The sequence below is a fragment of the Anopheles darlingi genome, chromosome 3, assembly GCF_943734745.1.
Source record: "Anopheles darlingi chromosome 3, idAnoDarlMG_H_01, whole genome shotgun sequence".
Taxonomy (NCBI): domain Eukaryota; kingdom Metazoa; phylum Arthropoda; class Insecta; order Diptera; family Culicidae; genus Anopheles; species Anopheles darlingi.
Window position 1 is genome coordinate 3,940,355 of NC_064875.1, and position 22,146 is coordinate 3,962,500.

General features: G+C 46.9%; 5 protein-coding genes across 8 annotated transcripts in view; 4 read left to right on the forward strand and 1 right to left on the reverse strand.

Moving 5' to 3' along the window:
* Nucleotides 1-2,482: 2,482 nt before the first annotated feature.
* On the forward strand, nucleotides 2,483-3,932 carry LOC125958113 (uncharacterized). The gene is made up of 4 exons (XM_049691238.1): nucleotides 2,483-2,767; nucleotides 2,833-3,444; nucleotides 3,663-3,815; nucleotides 3,882-3,932. The coding sequence occupies exons 1-4, from the start codon at nucleotides 2,483-2,485 to the stop codon at nucleotides 3,930-3,932; spliced, it is 1,101 nt and encodes a 366-aa protein (XP_049547195.1).
* Nucleotides 3,933-6,916: 2,984 nt separating this feature from the next.
* Nucleotides 6,917-14,941, reverse strand: LOC125957784 (organic cation transporter protein). The gene is made up of 3 exons (XM_049690698.1): nucleotides 14,800-14,941; nucleotides 11,114-11,368; nucleotides 6,917-8,723 (listed from the first exon to the last, which is right to left on the reverse strand). The coding sequence occupies exons 2-3, from the start codon at nucleotides 11,154-11,156 to the stop codon at nucleotides 7,096-7,098; spliced, it is 1,671 nt and encodes a 556-aa protein (XP_049546655.1). The 5' UTR covers nucleotides 11,157-11,368; nucleotides 14,800-14,941; the 3' UTR covers nucleotides 6,917-7,095.
* Nucleotides 14,942-17,166: 2,225 nt separating this feature from the next.
* LOC125957630 (trypsin delta-like) lies at nucleotides 17,167-18,404 on the forward strand. The gene is made up of 3 exons (XM_049690474.1): nucleotides 17,167-17,556; nucleotides 17,635-17,969; nucleotides 18,035-18,404. The coding sequence occupies exons 1-3, from the start codon at nucleotides 17,245-17,247 to the stop codon at nucleotides 18,276-18,278; spliced, it is 891 nt and encodes a 296-aa protein (XP_049546431.1). The 5' UTR covers nucleotides 17,167-17,244; the 3' UTR covers nucleotides 18,279-18,404.
* A 609-nt stretch (nucleotides 18,405-19,013) lies between these two features.
* LOC125953817 (tetratricopeptide repeat protein 36 homolog) overlaps nucleotides 19,014-22,146 on the forward strand; it is a 5,141-nt gene continuing 2,008 nt past the window's right edge. The window contains exons 1-5 of one of the 4 annotated variants that reach the window (XM_049683604.1): nucleotides 19,014-19,214; nucleotides 19,283-19,474; nucleotides 19,551-19,592; nucleotides 19,698-19,736; nucleotides 19,811-21,005. In XM_049683604.1, the coding sequence (XP_049539561.1) occupies nucleotides 19,082-19,214; nucleotides 19,283-19,474; nucleotides 19,551-19,592; nucleotides 19,698-19,736; nucleotides 19,811-19,959 (555 nt within the window). In that variant the 5' untranslated portion in view covers nucleotides 19,014-19,081 and the 3' untranslated portion in view covers nucleotides 19,960-21,005. Of the gene's footprint in view, nucleotides 19,215-19,282; nucleotides 19,475-19,550; nucleotides 21,006-22,146 lie in introns of those variants that run through there. The other 3 variants (XM_049683605.1, XM_049683603.1, XM_049683602.1) reach the window with 3 other exon arrangements.
* LOC125956807 (trypsin delta-like) overlaps nucleotides 21,188-22,146 on the forward strand; it is a 1,267-nt gene continuing 308 nt past the window's right edge. Inside the window, exons 1-3 of the mRNA XM_049689017.1 lie at nucleotides 21,188-21,623; nucleotides 21,701-22,035; nucleotides 22,100-22,146. The exon at nucleotides 22,100-22,146 is cut by the window's right edge and continues 308 nt beyond it. Coding sequence (XP_049544974.1) covers nucleotides 21,312-21,623; nucleotides 21,701-22,035; nucleotides 22,100-22,146 — 694 coding nt within the window. The 5' untranslated portion in view covers nucleotides 21,188-21,311. The remainder of the gene's footprint in view (nucleotides 21,624-21,700; nucleotides 22,036-22,099) is intronic.

Sequence of the window (22,146 nt, forward strand, 5' to 3'; positions counted from 1 at the left end):
TAGTTCTACAGAGTTTAACCTCTTCTTTACCAGGCTGTGATGAAGCTGTACAGCTTCATCATAACACGGCGTGAAGTGATTGCCCTGAATGAGATCAACTCGCAGTACTACGGTACGATGATGAGCCAGAGCGATGGTATCAAACGTGTTTTGTGCGATAACCTGAGCCTCATCTATCTCGTGTCACGTGTTGCGGGTCTCGCGTACCTTGTGCTGGAACTTATGACCCTCATCACACCGACCATCTCGTCGTTCTCCGTTAGCGAGCTTATCCTGCCGTTTGGTTTCTTTTTTCCCTTCGTCGATCCGGATACATCGTTCGGTTACATCTGGAACTTTGTGTTTCAGCTGATCATATCGGCGTACTACTGGATGCTTACGGTTGGTTCGGATATTACGACAATCTACAATCTGTTGACCGCCTGTGGTCAGCTCGACATGCTGATTGGGCTAATCGACGAGTTAAATGAAGAGCTGGAGCTCGGTAAGCCACCGGCCATCATTCGTCGCAAAATTGTACAAATCGTACAGCTGCACCAGCAGCATCGAGAGTATCTGCAGCGTTTGGTGGACTTTCTGAATCTTTACCATTTGATTGCCGTCGGTTGCTCGGTGTTGGCAATGATCATCTCGGTCATGGGGCTCGTACTGGTAAGCAGCTATACTGCGATTTTCGCGAGCTACGCTCTATTCTTTATTGTTTCATTTCCTTGGCAGCTTGACTGGTATCCTGGTGTCGCAATGGTGTTCCTTGGCTCTTCACAATTGTTTTATATTTGTTTTCTCGGTACCAGCTTGGACATTAAGGTGGTATAGAAAGGTGAACCGCTAGATGCTAGGTCATCGTATTGACTGGTTCCACTCGTTATAGACCGACGATCTAACGGATAAGGTTGGTGCCGTAAATTGGAGCAAGCTGTCCGTTGCTGATATGAAGTACATGAAGCTGGTGCTGGCCATGGCACAGAAACCGAAGGTGCTGGTAGTGGCCACAACACCCTTAAACATAAGTGCATTCGTTCAGGTAGCTATCCTTCACACTTGAGGGAAATATGGTTTCCTTATCTTTGCGATTCGTTTCGTACAGATTCACAAGATGATTTACTCGATGGTAATGATGCTGAGAAACACCAAGGATTAAGGAATGATGATTAAGGGATGCTGAGAAACATGAAGGATGCTCCGGAACGGAATCAAAGCTTAATCAATTAAACAGTTTATCTTGTTTGCAACTAAAGTTATAATCCTTTTGACGTACATGTCGGTTTGTATCAATCTGAGTGTTATCAATAAAAAACGATAGAAGATACACAAGAGAAATGTTTTAAGTAAAACTACATTTAAGAAAATCTTTAAATTTCAGACCATTTTTTGCTCAGAAGAGCGGAGCAGTCGTTAGTTAATATTTTGTTTCATTTCATCCCATTCATTGCTGATGGCTAATTTTAATGAATATTGACAAAACGTATAAAAGTCTTCAGTACAATAAAGCGATGGAAATGATTTTCGAGAGTGAACATCGACGTCATTCTGGATCATACAAAGCAACAAACAACCTGATCCAACGATTCTGTTGTTAATGGCATCCCTTAACCCCGAATAACCTGCTTGAAATCTCATAAAATGAGTTTTTGGATCCAAAGAAAACCTTGCCTCGATACAGTAGATCACCGCATTTAAGGGCCATGAGTAAAAGCCATTTTATCTGTTGTTTGGCTCGGAATGACAGACCATAAAAATATGTTTCAGCCCAGGAGATGCAGTTGACCGCTCCTTCGATGCAGAGTCTAACCCGGGTATCGTCCTAACGTCCGTTTCACGGTGTTGGCATCCGCAGTGCAAAACATACATAATGATCTCCCAGGACAGTGTTTGGACCTTTCTGCTTCATCAAATGTTAGTGCAAATCGATAATGCTTTTATGGTAATGTGCCGTCCCATGTGATAACGGCTAGGAATGCCCGCATTCAGAACATATGATTATTGCTGCTTTCCTGATGGTCATAACTGGATTGGGTTTTCTGATGAGAACTGAATCATGTTAAAGAAAATGTGCATGAAAGAAGATGTGTTTTGTGTTATATTAAAAGATACAGATCTTTAAGAATACTTATGCTATTATTGCTCCAGGCTAACGTTAACGCAAGATGGCGAATGCAACAGGCAACTAGTTGATTAAAATTGCAAACGGATCACACGGTGCGTAAGCTTCACAGTTCTTCGATCCGAAATCGATGAGCAGCCAACTGTTGCACTGCCTTTCGATCAAAGAGAATGTTCCCATGAGCCACAGGTGGCATATTCGCTGATTCCCACTAAGGAGGCCAACCTAAATAATTCACTGCAGCATGGGCTACCTGTAGCCTTGACCAACGGCAATAAAAATGCATTCCAGCACTGGTGTAGCTCTCAGTTGGACAATCAGAACCAAATCTTCAGCTAGCCTCACCTCAAAGTGACGGTTTTAGGAACTCGCTGAGAAATGGAATACATCCGAAAGCTGCACAAGTACAAACCGTTCCATTTTGTGCCTAAGGATCCGGAATCGGGCAGTAAAGTGATCATTGACGTAATTGAGACCTTTCTTCGGCGATTAATTGGAGTCTCCATATTCCAGCGTGAATGGAATTTTTTGAACTTCATGTTCGTGTTTGGTATCACAATGTTAGGAATTTACCTAACGTGCATTTTTTACTCTTGCTATCTCTATCGCCACGATATTACGAATCTCCTATTCTGCGTCTCAACCTTCGGATTCGGTTGTCAGGTAAGAAATAGCCTCTATTTGAAGGAACATAACGAAGCTAACTTATAAACTAACTCAACTCGTAGGCAATGGTGAAGATATTCTTCTTCACCATTATCCGCAAAAGAGTGATTGCGTTGAACGATTCCAGCTCGAAGCACTATATCTTTACAATGCATGAAAGTGGTCGTGTGCAGGGTGTGATTTGCAAAAACCTGAGTCTCATCTACATCATCATCAAGGGAACAATTTACGTGTACTTTTTCTTCGTGCTAGCAGCAGTTTTTCTACCAGGATTCGCGTCATTATTCATAACAGATACACTCCTTCCTTTTGGCTTTATCATACCAATTCTAAACCCAGATAGCTGGACGGGCTATATCTGCAATTATATAGTCCAATCTATTGCTGCTTACTATTACTACGGAATATCGGCGGGATCAGACATTGGTATCATTTATAATCTACTTACTGCCTCCGGACAGCTAGACTGCATGATGATGCTCATAGAAGAGTTGAACGATCAGCTGACTGAAGGAGTTGAATCTACAACCATACGTCAGAAGATAGTGAAGATCATTAAACTGCATCAGTTCCATCGCGATTACCTGACGGAGCTGATGCACTTTCTTTATCTGTACCACGTCGGTGCTATCGGGTTCACCGTTCTAACCGTTATGATCTCGGTAATGGGAATTGTTTTGGTAAGTGGTCTCTCGAATGTTAATGTTTGTGTTTCATCATGTTGATACACATTATTTTACAGCTGCAATGGTACCTTGGCATCATAATTTCTGTATTAGCTTCAATACAACTCTTCTATATCTGCTTTCTGGGAACCAGCTTTGAAATGAAGGTAATGAAGGTATCGGTCATATTTGCATTGTTCGTGTTCACTAGCTCAGTATCATTACAGACCGACACGTTGATTGAAACGGTTGGAGCTATCAAATGGGACAAACTGTCCTGCTCTGGAATGAAGCACATGAACCTGGTGCTGGCGCTATCGCAGAAGCCAAAGCTATTGATGGTGGTAACGACTCCTCTGAATATTAGTACTTACGTACAGGTAGTTCATCAATGCGTAACATTATGAGAAATCGGTTTTATGAGCATATATTGTGTTCCTTTATAGGTACATAAGATGATATACTCCATGATTATGATGCTTCAAAATACTAAGTAGCTAAGATGCTCACTATCATACCGGCTACATTAAGAATGATTTTTATGCTGCGAGGGTTCACCATATACCATATATATGCACAAGCCAAACGATCGTGTCGGGTTGTTTTTTATACATTTTGTATTTGCATCTGATAGAATGCACATTGCAAACCAATGCAATGATGTTTACGAACTTCAAACTAAAGCTCTGAATACACCATCACCAAACTAAGCTTACTATCAACAGTGTAACATCATTTATAACAATAAAGACACAGTAACGATTTTAGAATCAATTTATGATTACAGTCTTTTTCTTTTCCTTTGAGAATGTGTATGAGATAATAGTCAATAATCGATAGTGGGGTTAGTAAAATCTCATAGTATACCTTGATTTATAGTTGATTTGTGTTTTATTGAAATGAAAGGACCCATTTGATTACTGATCAACATGCATTGCTTATCAATAGCAACTAAATCTATTATGCTAGTTTGATACTCATTGAAAATCGAACTGGCTATAAGAGATTCCAATTAACATTTTACTAAAATTAAAAAATTAAAATTTTGTAATTAAAAATAGTATAATTTGTTTGTCACAGTCCGTTGCATCCGTCATCTGAAAAAAAATCAAGACCCAAGGTAGAGCAAATAATTTACTAAACCATGTTGTTATCTAATAACTTCGGATTTTCTAAATTAAATATTATTGCGCTCAAGCCCCATATCGGATATTCCAAAGGGATCACACAAAACGTGAGCATCACAATTTTACCCACATAAATCGATGAGCAGCCAACTGTTGCACTGCCTTTCGATCAAAGAGAATGTTCCCATGAGCCACAGGTGGCATATTCGCTGATTCCCACTAAGGAGGCCAACCTAAATAATTCACTGCATCTTGAGCTACCTGTAGCCTTGAGCAGCGGCTATAAAAAGCATCCCTATCCTGGGGTATCTCTCAGTTGTACAATCAGAACCAAAGCTTCAGCAAATTTCAAAGTGAACAACAAGCAAAGAATATGGAATACATCCGAAAGCTGCACAAGTTCAAATTTTTCTACTTTGTCACGAATAATCCACAAACGGGCTGCACAGTGATTACTGATATGATGGATAACTTTCTCCGTTTGATTGGGATTTCCGTCGTTCAGCGCGACTTTAGCTTGTGGAACTTCATGTTCATGTTTGGTCTTTCGATATTGATGACATACCTCACGTGCATCTTTTACACCGCCTATCTGTATCGCAACGACATTACGAAGCTTATATTTTGCATCTCAACTTTCGGTTTCGGTTGCCAGGTAAGGATACCTGTTTGTATGCTGAAGAGTGAGTGTAACAGCGAAATGCTTTATGCTTAGGGAATTGTGAAGATATTTTTTTCACCGTCCTCCGGAATCGAGTCATCGCGCTGAACGAAACCAACTATAAGCACTATACCTCCATATTAGGCGAAAGTGATCGTGTGAAGGGTGCGATTTGTAAGAACCTGAGTCTTATCTACATCATCGTCAAGGGTACTATTTATGTGTACCTCATACTGGTAGCGGCAGCATTGGTTTTGCCGGGAATAGCATCATTTTTTCTACCAGAAAGAATCTTACCTTTCGGCTTCATCTTACCGCTGCTAAATCCAGACGAGTGGATGGGTTACATCTGCAATTACGTGATTCAATCCACAGCCGCTTACTATTACTACGTCATGTCGGCAGGCTCTGACGTGGCCATTATCTACAATCTGCTTACTGCCGCCGGACAGCTAGATTGCATGATGACGCATATCGAGGAACTAAACGATCAGCTGACTACAGGAGCTGCTTCTGCAGCAAACCGAGCGAAAATAGTGAAGATAATTAAGTTGCATCAGTTCCATCGCGATTACCTGACGGAGCTGATGCACTTTCTTTATCTGTACCACGTTGGTGCCATCGGGTTCACTGTTCTAACCGTGATCATTTCGGTCATGGGAGTTGTTTTGGTGAGTTTCAAGTTACAGTGTAGCACCAATTAGTGTCGAACTTCATCGGCATTTCTGATCGTGTTCCAGCTAAGATGGTACCTTGGCATCATTGTTTCTATTCTTGCATCAATACAACTTTTCTACATTTGTTTTCTGGGAACCACCTTTGAAATGAAGGTAATGAACCTATCGACTGTATTTGCTGTTTTGTGATAACTGATTCAGCCTCTTTACAGACCGATACATTGATTGAAACGGTTGGAGCTATCAAGTGGGACAAACTGTCCTGCAGCGAAATGAAGTATATGAACCTGGTGCTGGCGGTAACGCAGAGTCCGAAGCTATTGATGGTGGTAACGACCCCGCTGAACATAAATACTTATGTGCAGGTAAGATATTATATCATCTTTTGAGTTATTGGGCTCACCTTACTTTATGTACATTAGGTTCACAAAATGATCTACTCCATGATTATGATGCTGGAAAATACCAAATAATAGAGAACAGTTAGAAGGAAGCCAATCACGATGGAACCACGATACCATGGACTATTCTATGCGTTGTTCTACTGCTACCAGTTACGCACTTGTTTATTAGAATTTTCTACATGCTGGAGGGACAACGAGCACCTTGCACCAAATTACCGATCTATCACTGTCTTTTGAGCTTTGACAATTTAAATTCAAATAAAATCTCACTCTGACAAAAACTACTATCGTCTGAATCCGTGACCGCGAAGATCAACTGTTCGATAAAAAAGATCGACAGACAAAAGAAAAAGATTCTCGACGCAGCTCGATAGTTGGACATTTTGGGGCAATTCCAGCATAAAAATTCTTCTACTACACTCTTGGCAAGTGAGTTCAGTCGTGGAGGTAACAGATTTAAGAACAGCACCAATAATCTAAAAGGGCAGAGGCTCTTGGCAGCTTCTTTTAATCATCATGCAATGCTAGAATACCTCACCTTACACCATACCGGCATCCGATTCCAGCTATCAGAGTTTCTTTGCGTGCATAACAACACACACACTCGGTCGGTTCCCTTCGCTTGTACGAAGTGTGATGGATCACAAACAAATGTATTTAAAGTGTCCTCCGTCAGACACCACCACCCAGCAAGGGTGCAGGAATTGGCTTACACTACTCTAATCGAACACCGGCGTGTCTGTGTTTTGAGTTGATGGCGCCGCGACTGCGACCGCGACCGTGACCTTGTCCTACCGATCGCTGGCATCGGACTTGCCCATCGGCACCATCTGCTGCGGTGGTGGGAAATCCTCAGTGTGCGTCTTGTTGCGTCCCAGGCAGCTCGAGAAGGCCGTATCACCACGTCCAAAGTTTTCACCATCCTGAAGACTCTGCGGCATGGCCTTACCCATGGTTTCGGGCAGGAACAGTACCCAAGTACCGGACACCAGCGAGATAACACCGAAGATAACAGCCGGTATCTTCGGATCGAACGAATCGAGCAGCGTAATCATCGGTGTCATAGCGCCCGCCAAACGGGCACACATCGATCCAAGGCCCATGGCCGAGTTACGCACCACGGTCGGGAACAGCTCGGCCGAATAGTTGTAGATGACGGCGAACGAACCGGCGATGAACAGCTTACCAAACATGACGATCGAGGTCGATTCGGTGCTGCCGCGCGTTAGATACGCCGCCACAATGCAACAGATACCACCGACGATCATCAGCGAGCTGGTGATCGATCGACGGCCGAGCCTATCGAGCAGATAGCTAATTGAGATGTAGCTCGGGAACTCCACCAGTCCCATGATGAAGAGGATCAGGAACGGATTGCCATTCAGCTTGCCCGCACTCAGCGACAGCCCGTAGTAGGTGATCGAGTTGGCGAACCAACACAAACACACGTTCAGCGTCATCTTGCGCAGATTGGGCGTCTTGAAGAGATCCGCCAGGCCGGCCGCATTCGTACTGCCCGGTTCGTCAACACGCGCCATCTTATCCTCGATCAGATAGTACTCTTTGTCCACGTTCAGCCCGCGACCGTTCATGCGTACCGCACGATCGACGATATCGACGGCCTCCCGTTTGCGGCCCTGCATCCACAGCCAGCGTGGTGACTCATCCATAATCCACCAGTGGGCGACCAACAGCAACCCATGCAGCCCATACACGATCTGCAGGATCATCCGGTCCGGGATGAGGGCACCCCAGGCCGCTACCAGCATAATGCCACCAGCGAACGCACCCTGGAACGAGATACCGCATGGTGTGCGTTTGCTCGGTCCAACCAGTTCCATCGTCAGCACGAATCCGGTGATGTAGCTACCGGCGCTACCGAAGATACCGTACAGATAGCGAAGCACCAGGAAGGAGATGAACTCGGGCGTAAAGGCAACGGCCACACCGAGGATCAGCTGCAACAGGGCCGACCAGCAGAACACCTTCTTGCGGCCGATCTTGTCCGCCAGTCCGCCCAACCACACGGCACCGGTGAAGACGCCCAGCATGTAGATCGTCTGACCGAGCGCCCCCATCCACCGGCGATCGCACACCAGATTCCATTCGATCGCACGAGACGATTGGTAGTAGGTGTTGTTGTAGACGTAGGCACTGCAGGCCACTTCGGTACCATTGTCAAACATCCGGCACGTGTCGAGCTCCCCGTTTTTGTCCAGTGGGATGTGGGCGAGCAGTGCGCTCATCGTTGGCAGGATCGTACCGTTGGCAGTGGCGGCCGGTGAGTCCAGGGCTTCCACGTAGCATCGATGCTCGGGCACGGCGGCCACCGTAACCAGCGAGAGCATATGCAGACCGGCCGTTACGGCGGCCAGCAGGTGCAGCACGAACTGGAACGCTTGGTACCGACCAAAGTCCCCTGGAAGGAGAAAGATGTCGGAAAAAGGGGTGTTAGAGGAGTCGAAATCAATAGGAGATCTCCCACAGGACGGTCAGCCAGCAGGTCATACGAACGAATGGTTGTGTGTGTGTCTGTTGATTCCCTGACCTTGAAACGAAGAGTGTGCCGCTCCGGTTTTCTTTTTTGTTGTTGTAAAAACACATCCGGGGTTCCCGATTACAGGATGATAAGCGCCGACCGCGCCGCTGTTTACAGTGCGGCCGATTACGACAAAGATGGTCATCCCGTGGTGTGTGATCCAGCATGCGCGATGGCGCCCCCTGGCTACCACGATCGATTCACGCTTCTTGACAGTGTTCGGTGAGGCGAACGCCATTGCGTGAAGTATTCAATTACAATTTGCTGATTGGATAATTGAGGCAAAAACTCAATTGAGCGGCCATGTCGCGTTAGCTTCTGGCTGACGGCAGCTATCGATCGATTAGCCATTCGCCGGCAATCGAGTGCATCGAGTGCAGATGTCGTACGACGACAGCAGTTGCCTTGACGAGCCCTTCTCGGTCTCGGGCCAATATTTGATCAAAGTAGACAAACACAGGGGGGAGCGATTTCATTGTGCCAATTTGACATCGAAACATCATAAACGTCATGCACTCGTCAGCCTACTGTGTTTGCGGCGTTCGTTGGCACCGCCGCTGATCGGTAGGAAACTAGATTGGCATACCGGGACGAACGAACAGTCCACAACGAAAAACGTAAGTCACACATTGAGACTCAAAGTCGTCCGTATGTTTTCCTTGAATGACTGTTTAAATGTTAACTGATCTCGTACACCCCCTCATCTCACTTACGACGAGGTAAACACGCGATGGTTTGCGGCCATCGTTAGCATCGCCATGAACTGTTGCTGCTGCTGCTGCTGCTGCTGCTACGTCACCGCATCACCGCATCTCGCATGATCGTCTGCAGACGAGGAAGACGCCAGAAGCTCGCCAAAATTCACCATCGTAAAAACTCAATTAGTATCAATTGGAGGTCCGAGCAGTAGCAGCAGCATGGTAACATGATGACAATGTTGCCGCCAAACGATTTCGACGACGATCGGTGACGACTGGCGCCAAATTTAAGCTAATTGAAACGTATGCCTGCTGCCATCAGATCTGCCATTCGAGGCACGTCGTCGTCTGGCGCTTGCTCGCTCGGTCGCTTGCTCGTTCGCTTGCGGAACCTGTTTGCGTCGGTGTCGATAGCAGTCGGGCAGACTCTAGAGTGGAAGAAAGAGGCGGCTGCTGGGCTTCCGATCTACCGAACCAGTTATGAGCACGTTCATCGAGCGTCGTGTGTGGGTTCCAGTGACGTTCGCTCTGCTAACCACATACACCATATCATACGCACGACGTAGGCTTGTTGGCATCGGTGTAATTGCAGCGCTAATCGGGTGACCAGCAAGGGGCAACCTTATGCTAATGTTAAACCAACAACTCGTTAATGGGCCGCCCCTGGCCCATAAGGGTATCAGGAGATGCAGATGATGTATTGCCACGTTTATCACGAGACACTCCTCAGGGGTCTCGTTGCTTTGCTTTCAACAGCTAGAGTGGGTACGGACGTACAACGAGCGGCTGATGAAGCGCTCGGTATTGATAGGCTTATCACCCTATTGACGCCCGGACTCTGACCAATGATAGTGGCAGCTTGGTACGGAATGCTGTAGTAGAATCGCATTACGAGACGTCTAGCTACGAGGTTTACGCCGGGTTGCAAGTCACTTGCGGGAGTCCCGGACTTTCAAGTTTGCATAGTTCCAGCGTCAATGCGCTAACTTTTGGTATCGTTGGCTATGGATATCGTTCCCTTACTCCATCGAGCGATACCAGAGGGGGGTTTTTTTGCCATAAAAAAACCCACCGCGCTCCCCCGGTGTCGATGCCGTTGGATTTGGTCTCGACTGAACGCCTCGGCACGGTCACGATTGGCTGCGTGCCACGTGCCTCACCATTCTCTCGGCGGAATCCCAAATGCACATTCCCACAATGACACTGGCATTGACTGGCGGAATGGAGTGTGGCCATGACGAGGCTAACGAGCTGGGCTGTTGGAAATTGCTTTTGCTGTCGCGTCGCGGTTCACTACACTCTGCACAAAAGCCTGGACTCGGTCGCCGGTTGATCGACAGCCGAACGAGCAGGGTGTGGACCGTTCACTTCACTCGCACGATCCTATTCCATTCCATCAATCCGACCGACGGCACGCTCCTCTTGAACCACCTCTTGACTCCTTCTGGGAGCGCGCGCGCGCTCGATCGCGATCGTGATTAAACTTTCAAATCCACCGGGTTCAACACTTTCGCGGCACTTTCGACCCCCCCATATACGAGGGGGTCTTCTATCCGGGGGAACTCCACTTACCAAGCAATCCCATCAACTCCTCCAGCTTCTGATCGATGGCCATCGCGAATGTCTCGATCCCTCTCGGTCTCGGTCACTTGATGCTCGCTGCTGAAGTCTCGCTGCTCGCGCCGTCCCGTGGTGGATCCGGCACGTTCGGTGTCTCGCTGCGAAATGCCGCAACCACCGCACCACTCTGCAGATCTCGGCTCAACGCAACGCAACGCAACGATGACGATGGCCACGACGACCACGATGATGAAGGTGTGTTGCTTTCTGCGAACAACAACAACAACAACATAAGCGAAACGCTACTATCACTCGCCTCGTACGATCGGTATGTATGTGTGTGCGTGTGTGTGTGCGTTAGTGGGTAAAGAGAGCTTGATTTGTGACGGTATGAAAGAGTGTGCGGCTGCCATGCTGGTGTGGTGCGGTGTGCGTGTGGAATGGAGAAGAGAACCATTATCAGCTCCGAAGCCCACGAGCCCACTGAAAGGGTTGTTCTAACCCCTTTGACGCTCCACACAAACTCCTCTACCGAACCTCCTCTTTTGCACCCGAAAACCCGCGTGGTTTGTTCGTCTCTCGCACTCGCACATGGCAAGGCGACGTCACTTCGGCTTTGCGTGCGCCCTGCTGTGGGTAAGGCCATCGGGCGCTGCTTACCGGCACGCGCGTAAGTGCTGAGTGCGTGTAAAAAGGGCCAACGGAGCAGCAACGTCATGGAACCGCGGCAACACGCATCATTCATTCATACGCAGCACGCTCTTCAACAAGTGCTTAGTACCGAAGGAATGCCTTCGAGACCTGCCAAGGTATGCAACTCCTAGGCACCTGAATGGGCGATGATTATGCGGATTAACATCTTAATCGTAGCTATTCTTGGCAAACGCAAAGAATTCCGTTGCAAACTGAGGCCTAACGGTTTGCCGTCATTCATTGCACTAAGCAGGTGCTGATCTCTGACTGAGTGGACTTTAGATTTATGATTTATTTGCGAGTGATGATTCGGCTTAGCGCGATGAAGTACCCGCCTCTGGGGAAGCAAATCCGATGCATTCCTGCGAGATAGTAGCAGCTAATCTTCTTGCTATTTATAGTGGCAAAGCAATATTGATTTTATACTGGACGAGTGCGCAGTGACGTAACGGAGCGCTCCAAGTGGTTATAGTAGCTTCTGTGCTGTATTCTTAAGCGAGAATCAGTATTGGTAAGTCAGCTATTCGATTTTAAAACGGCTTTCAGTAGCATCTGCTAGTTTTCGTTTAGCACAGGATAATACCATTAATATGATAAGAAAGATGTCGAATCATTTCTGATCGAAAAAGGCCTAATACATCATGACACTATTTGGTCCACATTAAGAGAGAAGTGAGATCATTTGCCTGATGCAGTGGAACATCTCGAATAAACGATCTTTTCTTCGAACATTCTTGATCCTAGCGCTTGACAGCTCTATCTACGATTGCCAAATGCCAATCCTGATATTCGAATCAAATTTCAAATTCCAGATGAATTCTGGACTCACGCCAGATTAGGAACATGAAACATCTACGGCTTTCTCACTCACACGGTCTACGTCATATACTACGTCTATTCTACATCAACTAAGACAAGAGACAAACAAACTGGTAACCAGCAAATGAACTGTTGTTCTTTGACTATCTGGTACTTGGGGACTATCCCATAAATCACTTGCTGTTTGCTACTAGTTCGTAGGCCACACAACACAGCACAAAGCCCATTACCCTTGCTGCCAGGTGCATCTTTCTTGCCACCGACTGGGGCGTGCATCGTGTGCACGGCATATCGACAAACTGCGTCTCGCACTAACGCCTCAAACCGCATGAGCCGGCCATCGCAGGGCGGCGTTGAACCGATCGGCGTAAACCTCATAAAGCATGTCGTGTGGCGCTAAACGCCGCCGTCACACGTCAAGCGTTGGCACCATAACAAGCCCGATCGGTCGGAAGCAACAAAGCGACGAACCAGCACACGGTCCGGCGTTAATGATCTGCAAATCGGTCACCTCGGCAAAGGAAAGGTGACCAGCGCCAGTCGAGAAGTCCCTGAAGTGCCACACCTCCCAAGGGCCACAAGGGTACAGTGGACACACCAGATTTGGCCAAAACGTAATCACTCGCTGCAATAAGGTTTAAAAAAAACCTGAAATCCGGATAAACCGGTTAGGCACGTGAACCTCCAAAAACCGTCACCGAGCGGGAGTTTTCAGGCACGCGACCAGGTTTTGGGGAAAGGAGCGGACAGCCGTGGTTCAACTTTCGGAAATGGTCCGCCTCAAGGTCCGGTGAACTCAACGCAAACGGCACTGGATTCGTCACCGATGCCAGGCCCCCCCCCCCCCCCCCCCCAGACGCTTATGCTTTGATTTATGCGCAATGTAACGTTGATGAGCGTACGAGATTTGCGATCGTGTGTGTGTGTGATGAGCGTACGCGAAAAGGCATTGTCCGGCAAAGAGCTTATCGAAAGCCACCATAAACACACTCGAGCTTAAGCAGGTTTCAGATAAAGCCATTATCAACCGTATTATGATTGTGCCAGCCCACAACACGATAGGGGGAAACAACCTTCCGAATCCGCTTGTTTACACCACCACAATTGGCATGGGGAAAAGGGGGTCCACTTTGGTGAGTTTTTCGTAGACAGACTTCACTCTCGATATGACTCTCGCACAAAGAGGAAGGAAGTTCGCCATTTGTTTCCGCTTTGTTTTGCTCACGATCTGCAGCCAGCGGATGATTGATCCGCTTCCTTATTACGCCTCCCGTTCCACCTTCCCCGGGTAATCAACGATCGTGCACACAACCGAGCGATCGGAGTGGTAATTGGACGAACAGCAAGCGAGAAAGTTTCACAACTGGCCGACCACAAGACCGACCACAAAGGCAGGCAAAAACGTCTTGAGATCGCGCATGCCACCAGCGTGTAATTATAACAACAACAACAGCGCACCACTGCAATGATCGCTTATGATCGCCAGCAGCATGCGCAGCAAGTCCGGGAGGAACGGGGAAGTAAATTTGAAATTTCCTGCTTTTCCGTGGTGATCGCGAGCTGCTGCTGCTGCACATACTGCACATACTGCAGTGCAGATGGTGATCGTTTGTCTTGCGGCATGCCAAAAAGCATCCTTTGCAGTGCATCGGACCGGAGAAGATCTAACGTACGAACGCGTAGCCGCGCGTAGCGAGACCACGGTATCGCCTCAAACTAGGTCACCCGGTCACATGGCGTTCACGTGTTAGTGAAGAGCGGCAAACATATGGCATCGGTTCGCATCTCCCTCTCCCGCGGCTGAACCCACGCCTCACGCGGAGCACGAAAATATATTTTTCCCAAACTCTTGTTCAATCTTCGCACGACACTCTGGCAGAGCGGCCATTTTCGGATAATTCTGGGAAAAAGGTTTCCTCGCTCCTCACACTCGCCCTCGTCGTCGTCGTCGCAAACCTCTACGTCCACCTCAGCACCAGCACGACATTCCAATGCGGCGTTTTGACACCCCCCATAATACCGTCTGCTAACGCCGGCTGGCGGCATGATGGGCTTTTGCCTTTTTGGTTTTCCGCGCCAACGCTTTTCGACACACATTTTCTTTTCGATCGCGATTCCGATCGTTGTCTGTGTTGTGATGCGGCGTTTTCGGCGTTATCACCGGCGACGTACCACCTCTTACTCACCCCAAAAAACAATCAACAACAACGCGCAAACCGCGCGCACTACCCGAAACTCACGAAGCCGCGCAAAACCGCGGCACGGCAGTACGATCTGGCTTGTGCGAAGATCCAACCGATCGAAGCAATCCTGGCCAGTAGCTTACTTGACTGTATGGGATAAACTGAAATTCGAACCGGCACCAACCGGCGCCGACCGTGGCTTCCGTGGCGTCGTCTTCCGAAATCGGCTTCAATCGGCTCTCTCTCTCTCTCTGTCTCTCTTCCCTCTCTGTTGTGTGTTTCTATTGCCATGCATCTCTCTCTCTCTCTCTCTCTCTCTTTCTCCATGTTCCAATACTTTCTTCGATGCCGCACTCTCTATGCAAAACATATGCCCGGAATGGGCTGTGTCTGGGGTGCGTACTCCCGCACCGAACATGATAAGCAATCTGGAATCTGGCCATAGCTAACGCGACACGCTGGAGACCGCTTATCGCTGACAGAGGAGTGCTGGACCCGACGGTGATTATCAACGCATCCCCTCGGGTTCACCGCTTAAAGTTGCGTTGTCAACGGAGTTCCGGAGGTTCGCAACAGACGTTGCGCGCTGTGAGGTGCTTGTTTGCCGGGCAAGTATGTGGCGCGAAGGCCTATCATGCGTCTTTCAAGGTCACCATATGTTTTGCTAGACACTCGAGAGCACACGATTTGGTGGCTGTTCGTGTTTGAAGCGGGGCAAATGAAATTTAAAGCCAACTCCCAAAAGAACACGTTCTTACCGACTGCTTGATCCATGTATCACGGCTTTCCTCTCTTCTTTCGAATGAAGAAACGATCAGGTTTTAGCTGAAAGGAAATACAGAAATAAAAGACTTTAAGAGATAAAAGAGAAAATAATACTGAAATTATCATTTTTTCCTTCTTCATATTCGTTTTTAATTTTTGGAGAATCGAAGAAAAGCAGGCGTATGTAAGAAATCGTAAAACCCTCCTGAAGGTTTTAATTTTTTTTTCTCAAAATATTCAAATCTCGCGGTGCTGCTATTCTTACATCGCCGAGTATGCTGCCGCTTCACCACAAAATACTATTCACCACCGACCTCGCTTTCAACACATTTCACCACCAGTTGCACCCCAGTTGAGTGTGTGTTTTGCATGCTTTGCAGGATTTTAAGACGAACCAAGCCGCTCATAGTTTGATAGTCCAGCGATTGCAATGCATGAATAGCCATGATATGAAAAAGTAAGATAGACGACTAGAAGTAATTGTTCTGTGCGCAAAGGAAAAAGTCGTTTGAGATTTTACAGCTCGGCTATAAACAATCCAATCCGGCATACAAACCATCGATCAAGTCGAATGTAATGCCCTCCAACCGCATGCATGATCGAATAATATTAGGCGTGCACTCGTTGAAGAAAACTCATCTCGGAAATACGCAGAAACATACCACCAAACGCCCTAATCCCCGGCCGTTGGCACATATGGACTACCAGAAACGCTTTTATTAATGTTGATGCATTTTTAAACCGTCAGGGAGATCATTGGCTGTATCTTAATTTCGGATAGGATTCTCCTTTTCTTACCTTATTCCAGCTGAAGGAATTGGCTTCGTCCCACGTCCTAGAATTGCTGCTAGTGCTATTAAACAACATACCTTGAAGCACCAAGATAGCTTTCTATCCTCCTGTGAGTCACATTCTCAAAACGAACAAAAGCACAAGGCAACGAAAAGAACGTTTGCAACACATTTAGGTAATTGAATATTATCAATTTGGGTTGAATGTAATCCAGGGAACGGACGAATGGCCCTCACTCACTTTAGGCACCACAATATCTGTTCAGCTCTTCTCGTACCACGATCGTCTACACTACAGAAATCGAACACGTTGCCAACCGAATCGGAAACTGTTGCTGACGACGCAAAAAATGCTCGCCCAACCCAATGAAACCTGCAGCGACCCGGCACGTGTCGAGATTTGTTTGATCAGTCCGTGTAGTGTGTAGGCCACAGTTTCACCGTAGCCTATACTGTACTCTTTTTTGTCGCTGTAGGAGCTGTTGGCACAACTGTTCAATCGCCGAATGTTCTAGAATGTTCCCTCAGGAGTGCCCTCCGTTACCAACTCCTACCACTACTAAGATGAACACTTGGAAACGCTACTGGTGAATCTTCAGTTTCAGTAGGGGTTTCTATTGGAGGGGCCCATTCGGTGGGAGGAGCGAAGGTGTTTGTTCAACTGACAGGTGTACGGTGGCTCCAGGATTCGCTGTTGCGAGCCCCATGAGTGCAATGCCCTACTGAAGCAGAGCAGCATTACCGAGACGATTCTCGTACGAAAGCGACAGAACGAAAGAGACAACGCATCTGAAACCAGATGTCCTTTTTTGGTATAAAACCAACACCGATCGGTCATCCGTTCATCATAGTACCTTGCAGTAGTAGCGAACCGTAGTAAGCAACGACGACGATGAAGCAAAGTGTGAAGCTGATCTTGTTGGCAGTTCTATTCTGCGCATATTGTACCCAGGCGCAGGATGAGGAGGCCGCCGATCCAGGGAGTGATGAGATCTTCGGAAATGGAACCAACCCGGCAGACAATCATAGAGCAGGTCGTATGATCAAAGGATCTTTAGCTTCAATTGCAGCCTATCCGTACGTAGTAACGGTAATCCTAACTGACAGCACTGGTGCACCATCATATAGCGCCGGTGTTATAATAAGCAGCACCCGCGTTCTCACCGCTGCATCCACCTTTATGTATACTCCAGCAGGGAGCAAGGTAGGCATAGAAAACAAATCGAAAAGCCTTGAAAACTTGATCTGATAAAAACTCATTTCATTTTTCTGAATATGCCAGATCACTATTCGCGCAGGGAGCAATTATCAAACCAAGGAGGGAACAGTTTTTGAAATTCAAAGCTTTGTAACCCACAGCCAGTTCAACCCTTCGAACTATGCCAACAATGTTGCTATTATAACCATTAATGGCACCTTCGATGGGGTTCCGAATGTGCAACCCATTGCCGTAGCTACCACTCCGCTTGATCCATCGTCACCGAATCTCCCAAGCTGCTTTTTACTTGGATGGGGTATGACCGAGTCTTATGCGACCTCGGTAAATCTGAAGCAAGCCGAATACAAACTCATTACAGATGCAGCATGTGCGTCGACATACAAAAACCTAGTTGCTTCGTGAGTACAACAACCTTTGCCAATCTCGAATATTTTGAAGAATTTTTACATTTTCCGGTTCACAGAACACAATGCGCTCAATCGGTCACAGGTTTCGGATGCAGCGGTGACGGTGGCAGTCCTTTGGTGTGTGACAACCGTTTGTATGGTACATTTATATTCGATTCATGCGTTCTCATCGACGATCAAGCGGTTAATAAGTTTACAAAGCTACCAGCGGCCAGCATCCAATCGTTCCTGTCAGCAAACCTGCCGGTAATGAGCAGCCCAGCTACGCAGCCCAGGAAAAATTACGTATCGTGTCCCTGAAAAATGTGCTAAAGAAAAAAGGATGCCCAAGTCTCCTAACACACAGTGAGGGCACCTTGTAGCTACATTCAATAGCACATGGTGATGGAGGTTGAACAGCTGAATAAACACGGGCAGATAAGCGAAACAGCAACGCGGTGCCTTCTTGTGATATTACTTCTGCGCAGAGACGTTGTATAAAGCGATGGTCGCCCAGTTCATCCGAAAACTGTAATGTGTATATTCACAAAAACTTCACCTGCTCGCAATGTCTATTAGTTCGGGAAAATTGAAAGACTGTAAATCGGAACTGCCTGGTGCTTTCGTTCAGCTTACGGTCAAACTCCTCCCAAAAAAGGCGGAATAATTATGGCTTGGACAAAGAAATAGAAAAATGCCTCTAAAAACCGTCAATTTAATTTTTAAAAATGGTACAAGAAAACAACTTGCAATAATGCAAATTCAAGCAAAAGTTCAAGCTGTTTCGAAAGCTTACTGCCTACAAGACGCTAGTGTTGCGCCTATGTTTATGCAAGTTTATGAAAACGTCTCGTTTTATGCACCTTCCATAAAAATAGAGTGAATTAAGGCGTGTTGTATATCTAATTTCGCTCACACTTTTTAATTTCGCTCGTAACGTAAGTAATGAAATTAACGCTTTGATCTTACTGCGCCGGTTCGTCGCCGGCAAAACCTGTTCCGTTCCTGCATCTAATCACATTCCGGTTCTAATCACATTCCGGTTCTAATCATAAACAAGCGCAGCATTCCGACCGGGCAGCCTGGGCCAGTTGCTATCCAGAAGTGTCGAAGCGTAGATTACAATGAATCGTCTCAAGAAAGAAGACCTCTCGGAGCGTGATCGACAAGTGCTGGAGTCAATATTCAATCCTTCGCAAATCGGTGGAGAGGAGTATCTGCTACAGGACGAAGAGAAACATCTGACCGATCCACAGGGTGAGTGTAAGCAGGGGATTTCTCACGGTTCGTCCTCGTACATCGTCCTGCCGCTTCCCGGTTTGCAGATGCCGATGATGTGGACGATCCTCGCGTTAAAGAATCCCAGCGGTTGGAGATTGAAGCAATCGCATTAACAATTGCCGGCAAACTGAGCGAGGCCCTCGAGATGCTGGGGAAATCCATCGAGACAGCACCACATCGCCCGGCACCGTGGAACAATCGAGCCCAGGTTCACTGTTTGCTTGGCCAGGAGATTAGTAAGGGGAATACGGACGAAACAGCCACGATTTCACAAAAGTTGCTTAACTCGAGAAACTATGCTTCTTTCCGCAGACGCTTTGAAGGACGTTGAACGCGCATTGGAACTATCGGAAGGTAGTGGAAGAACAGGCTGTCGGGCTCTCTGTCAACGCGGCATTCTGAGGCGCGGATCCGCGGATAAAACCTTACTGAAGATTTTAATATTTCTTTTTCTCAAAGTATTCAAACCTTGCGGTGCTGCTATTCTTACATCGCCGAGTATGTTGCCGCTTCACCACCCATTTCACCACCAGTTGCACGCCAGTTGAGTGTGTGTTTTGCATGCTTTGCAGGGTTTTACGACGAATCGGGGCGCTCAAAGTTTCGTAGTCCAGCGATCGCGATGCATGCCAGAATAGAACTGCCAACAAGATCAGCTTCACACTTTGCTTCATCGTCGTCGTTGCTTACTACGGTTCACTACTACTGCAAGGCACTATGATGAACGGATGGCCGATCGGTCTCAGTTTTATATCAAAAAAGGACATCTGGTTCCAGATGTGTTGTCTCTTTCGTTCTGTCGCTTTCTTCCTCGCTCTTTAGTGTGAGAATCGTCTGGGTAATGTTATCTCATGTTGAAGAGCATTAGACACATTTGCCTTTCTTTCGTGAATCCTTGTGGCAGACGTACACCTCTCGGCTGAACAAAGCTCCTTCCCCCTACCCCACCACCCAGAACTCCTGAGGGAACATTCTAGAACATTCGGCGATTGAACAGTTGTGCCAATGGCCATGATATGAAAAAGTAAGATAGACGACTAGAAGTAATTGGTCTGTGCACAAACGAAGAGGTCTTCTGAGTCTTCACAGCTCTCGTTGAAGAAAAATCATCTACAAAATACGAGGAAAAATGAACCCCTCAATCCCCGGCCGTTGGCACATATGGAGTACTAGAAACGCTTTTTATTAATGTTGATGCACCTTTTTACGCCATCAAGTAGATCATTGGCCTGATCTTAATTTCGGATAGGATTCCCCTTTTCTTACCTCATTCCAGCTGAAGGAATTGGCTTCGTCCCACGTCCTAGGACTGTCCGTGGTGCTACTGAATAGCATACTTTGAAGCACCGGGATGGCTTTCAATCATCCTGTGAGTCACATTCTATAATCGAACAAAAGCGCAAGGGGAAAACATGTTTGCAACGCGTTTAGGTATTTGAATATTATCAATTTGGGTTGACTGTAATCAAGGGAACGGACGAATCACCCTGTCCATACATACTCACTCACTTTAGGCACCACAATATCGGTTCAGCTCTTCTCGTATCACGTTCGTCTACACTACAGAAACCGAACACGTTGCCAACCGAATCGGAAACTGTTGCTGACGACGCAAAAAATGCTTGCCCCATCCAATGAAATCTGCAGCGACGTGTCGAGATTTGTTTGATCAGTCCGTGTAGTGCGTGGGCCACAGTTTCACCGTAGCCTATACTGAACTCTTTTTTGTCGCTGTAGGAGCTGTTGACACAACTGTTCAATCGCCGAATGTTCTAGAATGTTCCCTCAGGAGGTGGAGTAGGGGGGGGGGGGGGGGAGCTTTGTTCAGCCGAGAGGTGTACGTCTGCCACAAGGATTCGCGAAAGAAAGGCAGATGTGTCTAACGCTCTTCAACATGAGATAACATTACCCAGACGATTCTCGCACTAAAGAGCGAGGAAGAAAGCGACAGAACGAAAGAGACAATGCATCTGAAACCAGATATTCTTTTTTGATATAAAATCGAGACCGATCGGTCATCCGTTCATCATAGTGTCTTGCAGTAGTAGTGAACCGTAGTAAGCAACGACGACGATGAAGCAAAGTGTGAAGCTGATCTTGTTGGCAGTCCTATTCTGCGCGTATTGTACCAAGGCGCAGGATGAGGAGGCCGTCGATCCAGGGAGTGATGAGATCTTCGGAAATGGAACCACCCCGGCAGATAATCATAGAGCAGGTCGTATGATCGGAGGATCCGTAGTTTCAATTACAGCCTATCCGTTCGTGGTAACGGTGATCGCAACTAGCAGCTCTGGTACACAGTTCTATTTCGCCGGTGCTGTAATAAGCAGCACCCGCGTCATCACTGATGCCTTTCTTTATTATTATGCTAAAGCTGGCTACAATGTAGGTATTGACAACAAATCGAAAAACCCTTTAAAGTTAATCTGATATAAAGTCATTCCATTTTTTTAATTTGCCAGTTTACTATCCGCGCAGGGAGTGATTATCAAACTAAGGAGGGAACAGTTTTTCAAACACTAAGCTTTGTACCCCACAGCCAGTTCAACTCTTCGAACTATGCGAACTATGTTGCTATTATAACCATTAATGGCACCTTCGATGGGGTTCCGAATGTGCAACCCATTGCCGTAGCTACCACTCCGCTTGATCCATCGGCACCGAATCTCGCCAACTGCTTTCTACTTGGATGGGGCATGACCCAATCTTTTGTACAAGCGGTTAATCTGAAACAAGCCGAATACAAACTCATTACAGATGCGGCATGTGCGTCGACATACTCTAACCTAGTTGATTCGTGAGTACAACAACCTTTCCCAAGCTCGAATATTCTGAAGAGTTTTTACATTTTTGGTTCACAGCACACTATGCGCTCAATCGATCACAGGCTTCGGTTGCTCCTATGACG

Bases quoted from the DNA above. Each gene is read 5' to 3' on its own strand.
- LOC125958113 (XM_049691238.1), top strand. From the start codon at position 2,483: ATGGAATACATCCGAAAGCTGCACAAGTACAAACCGTTCCATTTTGTG. The intron at 2,768-2,832 runs GTAAGAAATAGC...CTCAACTCGTAG, and splicing joins CCTTCGGATTCGGTTGTCAG to GCAATGGTGAAGATATTCTT. The intron at 3,445-3,662 runs GTTTTGGTAAGT...GTATCATTACAG, and splicing joins TGATCTCGGTAATGGGAATT to ACCGACACGTTGATTGAAAC.
- LOC125957784 (XM_049690698.1), bottom strand. From the start codon at position 11,156: ATGGCCATCGATCAGAAGCTGGAGGAGTTGATGGGATTGCTTG. The intron at 8,724-11,113 runs GTAAGTGGAGTT...TTCTCCTTCCAG, and splicing joins GGAGTTGATGGGATTGCTTG to GGGACTTTGGTCGGTACCAA.
- LOC125957630 (XM_049690474.1), top strand. From the start codon at position 17,245: ATGAAGCAAAGTGTGAAGCTGATCTTGTTGGCAGTTCTATTCTGCGCA. The intron at 17,557-17,634 runs GTAGGCATAGAA...TGAATATGCCAG, and splicing joins ATACTCCAGCAGGGAGCAAG to ATCACTATTCGCGCAGGGAG. The intron at 17,970-18,034 runs GTGAGTACAACA...TCCGGTTCACAG, and splicing joins TACAAAAACCTAGTTGCTTC to AACACAATGCGCTCAATCGG.